Source organism: Nelusetta ayraudi, unplaced genomic scaffold, assembly GCF_046127955.1.
Source record: "Nelusetta ayraudi isolate G7.1 ecotype Tasmania unplaced genomic scaffold, CSIRO-AGI_Nayr_v1 ptg000001l, whole genome shotgun sequence".
NCBI classification, from domain to species: domain Eukaryota; kingdom Metazoa; phylum Chordata; class Actinopteri; order Tetraodontiformes; family Monacanthidae; genus Nelusetta; species Nelusetta ayraudi.
The window spans coordinates 1,655,956-1,668,085 of NW_027466051.1; the positions used below are offsets into that span (position 1 = coordinate 1,655,956).

Here is a 12,130-nt window from a genome sequence, read left to right on the forward strand (position 1 = left end):
CGGGAACTACAAAATAACGGCAAATGCGGCAAAGTAAACAAACAACTTTTTCAACCTTTATTTCAAATAAAAAAAAGATCCACGGAGGCAAATGTACAAATGTGGCTGAACAACAGAAACATTAGCTAAATCCAACAAAAACACATATCCATCCACATTTAGATGGGCTTGATCTTGAAGTGCAGACCGATGAGACTGAAGACGAGACACTTCAGGTCCTGGACCAGGTAGTAGAAGACACGGAGGCCCTCGGGGTCCCTGCAAGACACGTGGGTTTATTTCACCATTTCAAGTGTTTAATGTCCAGTTCGGTTTGGACCCTTCACTTACTTTGACTGATTGACGTCAATTAAGGAACCGATTTTGGAAGTGGTGAATGAGATGTGCTCGTCTCCGATGACGATCTCCAGTTCCTGTGAAGATTCACCAGAAAAACAGAGGACGAGTTATCTTCAAGGATTTACCTGCAGATCAGTAACTCGCTGCAGCTCTACACAATTACAGATACAAAGTTGTGTATGATTAGTCTGAAAATTCGTAGCTTCCTTGGAGAGTCCCGTAGGAATATCAATCTAAACAAGTATAACTTCATTAATTCACATAAATTTTTCCCACCCAACTAGAACCTCCTACTAGTGCTGAACAGCCGTGGAAGTGCCAGGGCAGCAAATGGGGAACTGGGACGATGTCAACAAGTTGTTGTGATAATCATGAAAAAAAGTCACAAACCTGTCTTCCAACTCTGTCCGGCGGCGGCCACAGAGCGTCATCTTCCTTTGTGATCTCACTGTCATCAATGATTCTCTTCAGCTCCTCCATCACACTCTTGTGTACGTATGCCTGATTGGCACAACGGGCGAGAGTCAAAATCCAGTGCAGGTTTGAAACCGTTTCATACTAAGCCTTATGGGTGCAGGTACTCCCTTACAATTGTTGATTACAAAAATCAACAAAACCTGTTTAATAAATTTGATATGAGAGAAACTAGAAATCAACTCTGTGGACGAGTGGATACATTTTCGTTCCTGCTGCTGTTCATACTGTATTATTGAGTGTTACTGAGAGGAAGTCATGTATTCTCACATAATGGAGCACAAGTTTGGACGCAGGTGAGTACATGACACAAGATACAGGATTACTGTAATAGTTCACTTTAAATATCAGTTTAGAGTCTACACTTACCTACATTTGCAGAACTGTTTATAATTAAAAGGAACCGGTGGAAGTACTTAATGAAAAGTCCCAAAACTGGACTATGATTACGAAACCTGTCCCTCTCTGAAACTCAGCCACTGTTAGATCGAATAGTAATCGCCACCAGAGCCGTGGTCAACATTGGGATGAAAAGTAAATGGGTGAGATTTAAAGTTGTTGTTGCTCACACTTTACAAAACACCGTCGTATTATGTATTCTGCCAAATAAAAAAAAATTGAAAAAAATGTTGAATATGCAGACCATGCAACACCGACTTCTCTGGTTTAATATGCTAGATCAACAATGACGCTTAGGACGAAAGGTACCTCTTTCCGAATCATGACGTCATTCTTGTAGTTGCTGTTGTTTGCATACCTCAGTTTACCTGTGAGAAGACATCAAGTTAAATGGCAATCAAGATTTATTTATTATCTTTTTCATTCAATCACAATCTCGACATAGCTCGGATTAGCGTGTTAGCAAACCACATGCAGCTGAGGCCGTATTCGACTAGTTCAAATAACTTTTTCAAAAAAGTGTATTTTAATTGACAATATGAGGGACTATTTGAATCTAAACATTAACCAATAATAATATTAATTCAGTTTAAAAAAGAAGAAGAAGAAGAAAAGAAAATGTGGCGGCGGAGACGGCAACTAGCGCAAAGTCCGCCGCGGCCTAGACGCAGCCGGTTAGCTAGCGACGTTAGCACGGACTGAGAAAAGCTACCGCTTCTCTCATCCCGACGGCAAAGTACTCACCATCGGGTCTAAATTCAAATTCCAAAAACTCGTGTCCGAACTTTCCTTTGTGACCGACATAATATCTCAAATAAAAGTCACTTGTGGACATATTTGCTCTTTGACACGGCTTCTGTGGATGGTATGTGTGCTGCGAGGGAACGAGAGCGGCAGGCTTCGTGTACGCATGCGTAGACTGTTTCAAACAGGGGGATTTTGTTCCCCAAAGTAGGTCTGCCAAGGTGTCACTGTAACCTTTTCTGCTTCTGATTGTAAATTAAATATATCGCGCATTGATTATTATCTTTCAATATTTATATTCAAGTTTTCATTTTACAACTATGTTGTTCATCGCTTTATCTCTCAGCTTCTTACTACGTCGATAATTATTGACGATAGTTTCTGCCTGAAAGTCAGTCAACGGGGAGCGCAGCTATTTACAATCCGTCGCTCATTGGTGACGTCATCTGTACGCGCTTCAAGGGACCCGCTCCAGCGTCAAACCACACACGTGAGGCTGTTTTAAACGCTTCACCGATGGCGAGCTCGTTCTCTCAAGAGCTCGAGGAGCTGCTGAACCCGCTGCCGAAGTTCGCCGATCCGGAGGACGACGACGACGAGGCCACCAAAGCCCGGGTGGTCGATCCGTTCGACGAGGACGGCGGCGGCGACGGCGACGGCGATGTGGCCGCCAGACTCAGCGCGCTGCGGAAGGGCAGCGCGTCCCTGCTGTCAGAGACAGACCGGCGGTACGTTGGAAAACCGGTGTCTCGCAAACAGCTGCTAATCGAGATGGAGGCAGAGGATGAGGAGGAGGAGGAAGAGGATGAAGAAGGCAGTGTTGGCCAGCAGGAGGATGACGATGATGATTCCATGATTGAGGAGGAAGAGGAGGACGATGATGTGATGGACAGAGATGCAAAAGATGCTGAGCTGCTCTCCCAAAACGATAGTGCCGACGTGACCTTTCCTCAGGGCGTGGACTTCCACAAACTCACAGACGGCATGGATGACCTGGGGGTCAGTGATGATGATGATGATGAAGACGACGGGGAGGAGGAGGTCGAAGGCAGTGACGACGGCGACGACTCGGATGGCAGCGAGCTGGACGGTGGCGAAGACGGTGGGACGGTGCAGACCTTCTCCCGGGAGAAGGTGGACGAGGAGGTGGAGAAAGGGAAGGCGGTGAAGAACCAGCTGACCCTGTGGGACCAGCTGCTGGAGGGCCGAATCAAACTCCAGAAGGCCCTGGTTACAGCCAACCAGCTGCCGCAGCCGCAGACCTTCGGCGAGTTCAAGAGGAGGGGCGGAGCTGAGCTGGCGGCCGAGCTGAAGAACTCCCACAAGGCTCTGAAGGCTCTGCAGAGAACCCTGGTGGAGCTGCACGACCAGCTGCTCTACCAGAACCCGGAGACCCGGCTGGTCACACTAGGGCAGGGGGAGGAGGAGGAGGAGGAGATAATGAGCAGCGGCGATGAAGGTGGAGGGGGCGGAGCTCCAAAAAGGAAGCTGGAGATGGCCGAGTACCCAGACTTCATGGCCAAGCGCTTCGCCGCCTTCCAGCCCTACCGGGACGCCACGCTGCAGAAGTGGCACGACAAGACCCGGCTGACGACGGGCCGCAGGAGCAAAGGCTTCGGCGCCTTCGACCGGAACATCCTGAGCCAGGTGGAGCAGGTGATGCTGGACAGGGAGAGGCTCCTGCGCCGCACGCAGACCCGCCGCTCCGAGTACCGCGTCCTGGGAAAAGCCGAAGCTCCCGCCGCTGCCATCCAGCAGGAGGAGGAGGAGGAGCAGCAGCAGCAGCAGCTGAAGGCCAACGCCCACCTGAAGGACCTGGACGAGGACATCTTCGACGACGACGACTTCTACCACCAGCTGCTGCGCGAGCTGATCGAGCGGCGGACCAGCGCCTCGGACCCCAACGACCAGGTGGCCATGGGCCGCCAGTGGCTCGCCATCCAGAAGCTGCGCAGCAAGATCAAGAAGAAGGTGGACACCAAGGCCAGCAAGGGCCGCAAGACGCGCTTCCACGTCCACGGCAAGCTTCTCAACTTCATGGCCCCCGTCGACCACTGCGCCATGAGCGACGAGGCGCGCAGCGAACTCTACCGCGGCCTCTTTGGCCAAGCCCACGCCGTTGCCAACGCCGGCGCCAGAGAGTGACGGACACGGAAGCAAAGCAGTGCCTTTATATTATTATTGTTAATATTTTAATATTAGTGTGTGTGTGTGTGTGTGTAGGCTGAATCTATGTGTTCTGCTGCATTCCAGATGTGGCTCAGCAGGGGCCTTCTCACTGAGTATCTGGGATACACACACACACACACACACACACACCTGTAGCATCCGTCCCCTAGCTGGACGCCGATCTTGATCTTTGGCAGCGTCACATTCTTACTGTACAACATTCTACAGGTGACTCAGTTCTGTTCTTCATATACTGAATGTTTTTATGCTCTTCATGTAATTGTTGTACAAATAATGCATAATACAAATTATTTGGAGGTAATGGCTTCACATTTCTTTCTTTAGAATCAAACCAAAACATTGCTTCGCTCTCAGCCAACACAGCAGCCCACTTGTCAAAAGCACGTTTTGGGTTGTTGTTTTTAGTTTTAGTTTTAGTTTTTCATAGAAATGTTTTCTTTTTCTTTCTTTTTTTTTAATCCTTTCAGTCAAAAACCTTTTGACAGTCAGACGACTCATAAATGACTGTGGCCAGATGCAACAATTGCCTATTTTCTTCTGATTTTGCTATAATTTAATACCTTTGCACACATTTAAATCCAGGAATTGCAAAGCGACAAACACATCAAGTCAACCCAAAGTACCTGAGAATTTTATTGATGAACCCAGGTGCAAAAAAAAAATCTAACAATTTTTTATTCTTTTCTTTAAAATAACAACACGAAGTGGCAAGAAACGTAACACTCTGGGGGTGATTTCATTGCAACATAGTTGCTCTTTATGTTTCACATTGAACAGCGACGTCCATGAAGACGGAAGCAGGAACGATGTGGTGCATCAGAAAGTCTGAGGTGGTAAATCGGTTGTTTGTTGATTCGTGAACATAAAGTGGCTCAGGTCAGGAAAACCTTCATTATTTAAAAAGAAAACAACAGAAAAAGGCTGTTTGCATAAAGGCAGATTGAAATAAGACACAGTAGCATCGGCTGATTTGATCAGCTGCTGCAGACAGCTCAGGTCAAACCCTGCAGTGAAACACCTGGTGGCCGCACAGAGAATGTTTTTAAAGGTTCAGAAGCAGCGGCAGCCTCGCACAGTACTTGAGACAAAAAAAAGATTAATGTCAATACAACAGAATTAAATTGTTTTTTCCCTCCTCACTGGTCGCTAAATCCAATCAGATGCCTGTACTATTAAAAAATGGGCAGGCCCATCAGTGAGGCCGACTGCTGGACTCCAGGTTCTGCTGCTTCCTCACATCGTGAGCAACCAAGCAGCCGTTCAGTCGTTTGGTCAGGCCACCATTCAGGATGTCCTGGATGTGCTGGACGATGAGGTTTATGGCCACTGGAGGGAGACAGAGAGTGTGAGAGGGGTGTCACAGTTTGACCTTTTTTTCCACAATCTATTATCCCTGAAAAAATCTCTGCACACTCAAAGAAAAGCACAATTAGCCAAGTGTTTACAACACCTGGCTGTGGGGGTGTGGCCACTGATGTGCAGCAGTATCGCTGAGGTATGTGCCCTTTGTGACATCACAAACAAGCGCAATTTTAGCATATACTGTGAAAGGTGGAGCCACTGGAGGAAGTAAAGGGTTTAGTTTTCACTTTACTTGTGGGAAATTATATACGCATATTTATTATTACAACTATTAACTATGATGATGATGATAATGATGATTTATTTTTCTGCTCATTTCAACACATTCCCTCAATTCTTCCAGACTCTTTGTGGGATCGTCAGCCAAGAAAGAAGTTTTTTTTTGTTTTCAGCTGTGAAGCGCTGTTTTGATTCCTGATGTTTTGTTTTCTTTCCTCAGTTCCCAGCGCAGACGTCAACAGACACACAGCTGTGACCTTCACCAGCGCCACTGTTTAGGCTGCACCCGCCACCGCCACCTCTCTCATTGCGATTCTCACACTGACAGGGGGGACAAATACTCACCAAGGTTGTCGGCCCCTCGTGGTATGATCACATCTGCATACTTCTTTGTCTAGACAGGACAGAGTGGACAGAGGGAATGGAGGCATTGAGCGGCTGTCGCAATCCCCAGCCTCGACTCTGAGCAGCAGCGGCAGTGACGTGTGGGAAAGAAAATAAAATGTAAAAAACACTCACCGGCAGGCAAAACTCCTCAAACGCAGGCTTGACAAAAGTGATGTACTGCGCCAGGATGCCCTCCAGGTCGCGTCCACGCTCGCTAATGTCGCGCAACACTGGTGGGTGATGGGTGACACAACGCAAAGACTGAGCAAAAATATTTCACATTAAGCTTTTCGAGACAAACGGTTGGTAGTTCAGAGCCCCATATCCTCTCGCTTTATTTGAAACCAAAGAAATGTATAAATATGGTATATTTGAGGGTAAATCTCTGGTTTTCAGAGACTGTGGGCCGTCTCCCCCTCACCTCTCCGGGACAGACGTGTGTCGGCGTCCGTGTCGACAAAGAGCTTCATCTGGAAGAGGTCACGGATCTCCTGAGAGTAGAACATGAGGATTCCCTCGAAGAGCACCACGTCTGCCGGGTACACCGTCACCACCTCCGCTTTTCTGAAACACACACACGCAGGCTGAGCTGTGGAAAAAGTGGGTTGTATACATAAGTCACGTGAAGCTGAGCGGGTTGCTGGGGAATCACCGGGAATGAGAGACAAAGTCGTAGACGGGGATGTGAACCGTCTTCCCCGCCTTGATGTCCCACAGTGTCGCGACCACCAGGTCGTTGTCGAACGCATCTGGACAGGAGGACACAACACAACACAACACACATGTGGTAAAAGCTGCAGGACAAATGGCAGCTGTGTAAAGGAGTTGGGCAGGGGTGAAAAACTACGGCCCGGGGGCCACATGTGGTCCGTTGAGCTTTTTAATCCGGCCCGCTGAACTTGAAGAATTATCTCGAGAGTAAGTAAATCACAAAATAGCTGTATTTCATCAATTTTTTCCAATGTTTTAAGAGTCATTTCAATAAAGAGCTTAATACCATAGGGATTCGAAAACGTACATCTTGTTAATTTTGAGCTCCCTGACCCGGGTACCTACCTGGGTGGTCGAAGTTGAATTGGCCTCTGACAGCCTTGGCCTTCTGCTCCGCGGTGAGGACTCGGTAGAAGGAGTCCTGGCTCAGGATGGCCACCTGCCGCTTGCGGTGGTCGAGGTCGTTCTGGCCCAGCAGCTCCATGATCTTGCTGCACACAGACGACTGCACGGGGCCGGTGGGATAAAAGCAACATCAGTCGAGAAATCAGGGGTCAACTCTGGGTACGCCGTGGCCTGTTCCAGTGGTTTTCACACACAAAAATGCATGTTTTACTCCTTGTTTGGACAACACGGTGGGAACAGCAGGTGTCTCTGAGAAACAGTTACTCGTGTAGCAGAAATACCAGGAAGTGGAAGCCACAAACAGAACGCCCGCTGAACCACAATCGTGCAGTGCCAACTCCTTTAAACTAACTCCAACTTGGATGGAACATATTTTCCATTCCCTGTTTCAATCGTAATGATTCACGGTTTCCTGAAATGGAAATTATCAAATGGGTCAGGTGTTTGAAATGGTAGATTTGTGGCCTGGGGTCTGTCCCCAGGCGATCCAGCATGCAGGGGATGGTGCAAAAACTGTTTTTTTTTTTCTTCTGCTTTTTTATTTTATTGCAGATGTCTAATCACTAGCTGCAAAAATTATTAAGCCAACAAAATGTTATATACTGTTGATAAAGACGCAGTGGGAGCAGATCATGATGAAGAAAATATACATTTAAAAAATACATGGCACACTTAAGGAATGCAAACATTTTATTGTACTTCAAAGAACTTTTTTTTTTTTTTTTTTTTTAATTATTGCTCCTATTTGTACACTGCCTTAGGTTGTTGTTGTTTATTTTATCCCCCTTCACCTCCCACTGCGCGCTAACTATGGTTCTCACAGTAACGCGCACACACTTCTTTGAACACGGCAGCCCAAACTATTAGAACACCGGTGGGACCTGCGAAGCTTTTGCCCATTAACTCAAATCGCATCCGCGCATTTTAAATCCACAGTGTCAAGGGGGAAAAAAAGAATCTCGACCGTGATAGAATCCTACAGTCTAGTTGTCTGGTCGAGCCCTGCTAAATGCACACATGCGCTCTTGTTTTGAATATTTTTTCCTACTGACTGAAGCGGCGAACTGGTCACGCTGACTGACTCACAGGTTTCATTTAATGTGACCAAAAAATTGTTCTCCCCTCATCTCATCTCATCTCATCTTTACATTGTCCTCCAAGAAAAAGAGATCAGTCCAATTGTTTGGGTTCACACACACACACAAACACACTCACACACCAATCAGACAGTGACGGTCGACATGCAGCGCGGCGATGAGGATGCCCACCTTCCCGCTCGCCGTCCCACCGGCCACGCCGATGATGAAGGGCTCCCGGTTCGAGGTCCCATTCCCGGCCGGGTCATCTGGCATTGTCTCGCTGTCAGCCAGCATGCTTCATCTGCGGGGCGATGCGTCTCTCTGAGACACGGGGGGGCTGTACCCCTCCCATCTGACGCCGCCGCCGTTGCTGATGCTGCTGATGCTGCTGATGCGGCTGATGAACTGTTCACTTGAGGAGGGTAAAAAGAAAAAAAAAGAAAAGAAAAGAAAAATAAGAAAAACACATGACGAAATGTGAGGCATCTCTGTGTTTCATTAATCGTTGAAGTTCTGTTAAACCTGTTTTTTCCCCCAGCTGCAGAATCCCTCCGGTTGTACCACGAGGAACAATTAAAAGCACATCATTGAATAAAAGTTTTTTTTTATTTTTTTATTTTTTTAAATAAACATGGCTACAATGCAGTTTCATGTGGATATTAAACTTCTTTATTTACGCCCGAGAAATTGTTATTACTTTGCTCAAGTTAAAAGAGGGGATTTAAAAAACAAACAAACTGGTAAAGCCCGAGAGTCATTAACGTGAACCATGTAGGAAGGCTGCATGATGTGAGCTGCACATGCGCCAAACCCGTGTACGGTAATTCCACAGGGACAAATTTCTTCTTTAACGATTTGAATAAATCCAAAATGAATGTCAGCGCTACCAAAGCCTGAAAGAAACCGGTTTACGTATTTATGGAGAAGTTTAATGACTCATTCAAGTTATTAAACGTCACTTCGGAAGCAGCATCACAACTGTGCCCGAGAACCAGCATATTTTGGGGGCTTTTTTTTTTTTTTTCCCCTCTCGCAAGCATGACCCGGAAGTGAAACCGTGCACCCCTTTCACCAAATGCTGACAGAGCAAAGCTGAAGCCGATCCGGTTAATGTGTCCAGCCTGCTGGCTTTCATTCTAAAGCAAAACTCTATTAACAGTTTTTAAATTGACATTTTCATTTAACGTGACGCCTGCAGCAATGAGCACTATGTTTCCAGACACTATCCTGATCGTGTTTATCTCCGTCTGTACGGCGCTTCTAGCCGAAGGTGAGTTAAATTACCGAGTGGCTCTGGGAACTGATCTGTCAGGAACCTTTGACGTGTGCCGTTTTCAGTCTTACATTTCCTTTTCACTGTTAAAATGATTCTCGTTACATTTTAACGCATGCCAACTGCTGATTGACGTACCTATGAAAATTACCCTATTTAAATGCGAGCTAGCCATATAAGCTAACCAGGCTAACGCTTTACAGAAATAGTAATCAGGGCAAGCAGTGGACTTCCGGTTATCTTTTCGAAGTAAATGAGATCGTAAGAAAATAATTACCCGAACACCACATTTTTAAAGGGTAGCTCAGTTTTGTTTTTTTTTCTTAAGAATTTTGGCCATGGGAAAACAAGATTTTGTTTGCTGGATTTCGAAACGTTTCCCTTCTTTGTTTGTCACAATGCCATTGTAGTTTTTGTAAGGGATTTTTTTTTGAATGGTTTATTTATTTATTTTATTTTTTTCTACAAACCCCTTTCCCCGTAGGAATTACGTGGGTTTTGGTGTATCGGACGGAAAAGTACAAGAGGCTAAAGGCTGAAGTGGAAAAACAAAGTAAAAAGCGTAAGTGATCCCTTCTTTTTCACATTAAACAACTGTTTTTTGTTTTTTTAGCGATTGTTTATTTATGACATCCCATTGTGATTTCTGTGTCTTTTCATTTTATTACAGTTGAGAAGAAAAAGGAAACCATCACAGAATCCGCAGGACGTCAGCAGAAGAAGAAGATCGGTAAGAATCAAGTCAAAGTTTGTGTTTAACTAACCATGATTATGATTGCAATGATAAAGCAGCGCAGCGAGCAGCTACAGCATTTCTTCACAAGTCATTTTATGATTTTACAGAGAGGCAAGAAGAGAAACTTAAGAACAACAACAGAGACCTGTCTATGGTGGGTTACTTCAACTTCCTGTTTATATAGGTGGCAGGAAAAATTCATCAAATATTCAGTATTTTACTTTTGTGTCTTTATATATATGTAGGTGCGCATGAAGTCTATGTTTGCTATCGGCTTCTGCTTCACAGCCTTGATGGGCATGTTCAACTCCATGTAAGTTGATGCAACAATCTTTTGACTTTAAATTTTTAATTCATAACCAAAAAGTTGGTGATACTCAAGTAGATTGAGAAAAACTGTTCTTGCATGGTATAAAAAAAATAAATACAAACGTGGAGGTTTCTCGTTTCACTTTCTTGCTCTAATGTCTTTCCTTTTTGTGGTGTTTTCTTCAGCTTCGACGGTAGAGTCGTAGCCAAGCTGCCGTTTGTGCCGCTGTCCTACATCCAGGGCCTGTCGCACCGTAACCTGCTGGGAGAGGATTTCACTGACTGCTCCTTCATTTTCCTGTATATCTTGTGCACCATGTCGATCAGACAGGTATCCGAGACACCTTCAGAAAATATAAATAGCAAGAAGCTTTGTGAAAACATTAGCCACAAGGTTAATGTAATCTCAAGTAATGAGTGAATCATCCATATTATTATTTCTGATTGTTTTTTTTTGTTTTATTGTCTTTCCTCCAGAACATCCAGAAGATGCTCGGTCTGGCCCCCTCCAGAGCTGCCACCAAACAGGCTGGAGGCTTTCTGGGACCTCCTCCTCAGGCTGCCAAGTTCTCCTAATTATCAAATCATGCAGGGGGTTGGAAGTCTCTACTCCAGCACTGTCACAGCCCCCCGATCAGACGCTGCTGCAGAGTCGTTGGAATGGTGTCAGATGTTGCAGCTATAATACGTTCTGACAAAATTTTTGTTCATGTTATGTTTATTTAACTCTTATTTTTTTTTGACTGTAGAATCTAGTGACAGATAAAGAGGTTGTTAATTATGTTGGCTATTAAAAAGATGCAGACACTTGAGGTGCATTCAGCGCATGCCGTGCACTCTTGGAATTTTATTGATTTTTATCACGGTCGCGCCACGGTCAGATCCACTTGTCAGTATTAATGTACTGTCTTTGTAATTGCAATAAATCATTTTGATTAAATTTGAATGAGTATGTCTGCTTTTAATAATCCTCTGATAATTTCACATGTGCAAAAATACTGTGGTGACCTAGGTTGACTAAGGCTGCTTTCAGACTGCAGGCGAATCTGATTCAAATCAGATTCCTCCTCCGATTTTTAGGGCTGACTGTCCACACGGTTTTAAGCAAGTGTCCAAATGGGATCTGGCTCTGTTCAGACTGGGCCACATTATTGACTCCTCGGAGCGGAGGTGTCTTCCAGTGTAGCGTGTAGTGTGTGACATCATATAATTGTGACAGCAGCACTTGTTGCAATACATGCCCTGGAGCTTGGCTTGAATGGAGCTATCTTCCCACCGACTGACAAGGCAATGAGTTTCCTCCTCTGTCCAGGGACTGCTGTTTTCTACTCCTTCTGTCTGCTCCATTACGTTACAGCTCCGCACCTCCAATGCTCTCTGGTCTGGCGCATTGGGTCTTGCATTGCATAGAGTGACGTCACGGACAGTCAAAACCCATCGGTGTGTTCGAAGCTGTTCAGACTGAGGTGCATCTGTCCAAATGCGATTTGAAACTGCCTCCCG

At 45.6% G+C, this 12,130-nt stretch overlaps 5 protein-coding genes across 6 annotated transcripts in view; 3 read left to right on the forward strand and 2 right to left on the reverse strand.

Annotated features, from left to right (window-relative positions):
* The window catches only part of LOC142884522 (4-trimethylaminobutyraldehyde dehydrogenase-like), a 273,088-nt gene that overhangs the window by 254,633 nt on the left and 6,325 nt on the right, over nt 1-12,130 (forward strand). The gene's annotated exons all lie outside the window — the stretch shown is intronic.
* On the reverse strand, nt 35-2,147 carry magoh (mago homolog, exon junction complex subunit). The gene is made up of 5 exons (XM_076018437.1): nt 1,957-2,147; nt 1,522-1,580; nt 730-840; nt 331-413; nt 35-258 (listed from the first exon to the last, which is right to left on the reverse strand). The coding sequence occupies exons 1-5, from the start codon at nt 2,045-2,047 to the stop codon at nt 159-161; spliced, it is 444 nt and encodes a 147-aa protein (XP_075874552.1). The 5' UTR covers nt 2,048-2,147; the 3' UTR covers nt 35-158.
* aatf (apoptosis antagonizing transcription factor) lies at nt 2,302-4,447 on the forward strand. The gene has a single exon (XM_076018324.1). It carries the CDS (start codon nt 2,473-2,475, stop codon nt 4,099-4,101), a length of 1,629 nt encoding a protein of 542 aa, XP_075874439.1. The 5' UTR covers nt 2,302-2,472; the 3' UTR covers nt 4,102-4,447.
* Nucleotides 4,751-9,397, reverse strand: LOC142883557 (uridine-cytidine kinase 2-A-like). Of its 2 annotated transcripts, XM_076018565.1 has the most exons (8): nt 9,269-9,397; nt 8,499-8,685; nt 7,171-7,330; nt 6,767-6,863; nt 6,536-6,678; nt 6,247-6,344; nt 6,073-6,121; nt 4,751-5,472 (listed from the first exon to the last, which is right to left on the reverse strand). In XM_076018565.1, exons 2-8 carry the CDS (start codon nt 8,601-8,603, stop codon nt 5,339-5,341), a joined length of 786 nt encoding a protein of 261 aa, XP_075874680.1. In that variant the 5' UTR covers nt 8,604-8,685; nt 9,269-9,397; the 3' UTR covers nt 4,751-5,338. The 2 variants fall into 2 exon arrangements, with proteins under 2 accessions (XP_075874680.1, XP_075874764.1); XM_076018649.1 differs by lacking the exons at nt 8,499-8,685; nt 9,269-9,397 and adding an exon at nt 7,425-7,762.
* Nucleotides 9,440-11,565, forward strand: tmco1 (transmembrane and coiled-coil domains 1). The gene is made up of 7 exons (XM_076018779.1): nt 9,440-9,579; nt 10,067-10,144; nt 10,253-10,312; nt 10,426-10,472; nt 10,564-10,631; nt 10,814-10,958; nt 11,105-11,565. The coding sequence occupies exons 1-7, from the start codon at nt 9,510-9,512 to the stop codon at nt 11,201-11,203; spliced, it is 567 nt and encodes a 188-aa protein (XP_075874894.1). The 5' UTR covers nt 9,440-9,509; the 3' UTR covers nt 11,204-11,565.

What these genes read in the sequence shown, in the direction of transcription:
- aatf (XM_076018324.1), top strand. Translation starts at nt 2,473, where the DNA reads ATGGCGAGCTCGTTCTCTCAAGAGCTCGAGGAGCTGCTGAACCCGCTG.
- tmco1 (XM_076018779.1), top strand. Translation starts at nt 9,510, where the DNA reads ATGAGCACTATGTTTCCAGACACTATCCTGATCGTGTTTATCTCCGTC. An exon ending in TCAGCAGAAGAAGAAGATCG is followed by an intron (nt 10,313 to 10,425) that starts GTAAGAATCAAG and finishes ATGATTTTACAG; the next exon opens with AGAGGCAAGAAGAGAAACTT. An exon ending in GCACCATGTCGATCAGACAG is followed by an intron (nt 10,959 to 11,104) that starts GTATCCGAGACA and finishes TCTTTCCTCCAG; the next exon opens with AACATCCAGAAGATGCTCGG.
- magoh (XM_076018437.1), bottom strand. Translation starts at nt 2,047, where the DNA reads ATGTCCACAAGTGACTTTTATTTGAGATATTATGTCGGTCACAAAGGA. An exon ending in ATTTGAATTTAGACCCGATG is followed by an intron (nt 1,581 to 1,956) that starts GTGAGTACTTTG and finishes GTCTTCTCACAG; the next exon opens with GTAAACTGAGGTATGCAAAC. An exon ending in ACGTCATGATTCGGAAAGAG is followed by an intron (nt 841 to 1,521) that starts GTACCTTTCGTC and finishes TGTGCCAATCAG; the next exon opens with GCATACGTACACAAGAGTGT.
- LOC142883557 (XM_076018565.1), bottom strand. Translation starts at nt 8,603, where the DNA reads ATGCTGGCTGACAGCGAGACAATGCCAGATGACCCGGCCGGGAATGGG. An exon ending in GACTTTGTCTCTCATTCCCG is followed by an intron (nt 6,679 to 6,766) that starts GTGATTCCCCAG and finishes TGTGTGTTTCAG; the next exon opens with AAAAGCGGAGGTGGTGACGG. An exon ending in TTGAGGAGTTTTGCCTGCCG is followed by an intron (nt 6,122 to 6,246) that starts GTGAGTGTTTTT and finishes TGTCCTGTCTAG; the next exon opens with ACAAAGAAGTATGCAGATGT.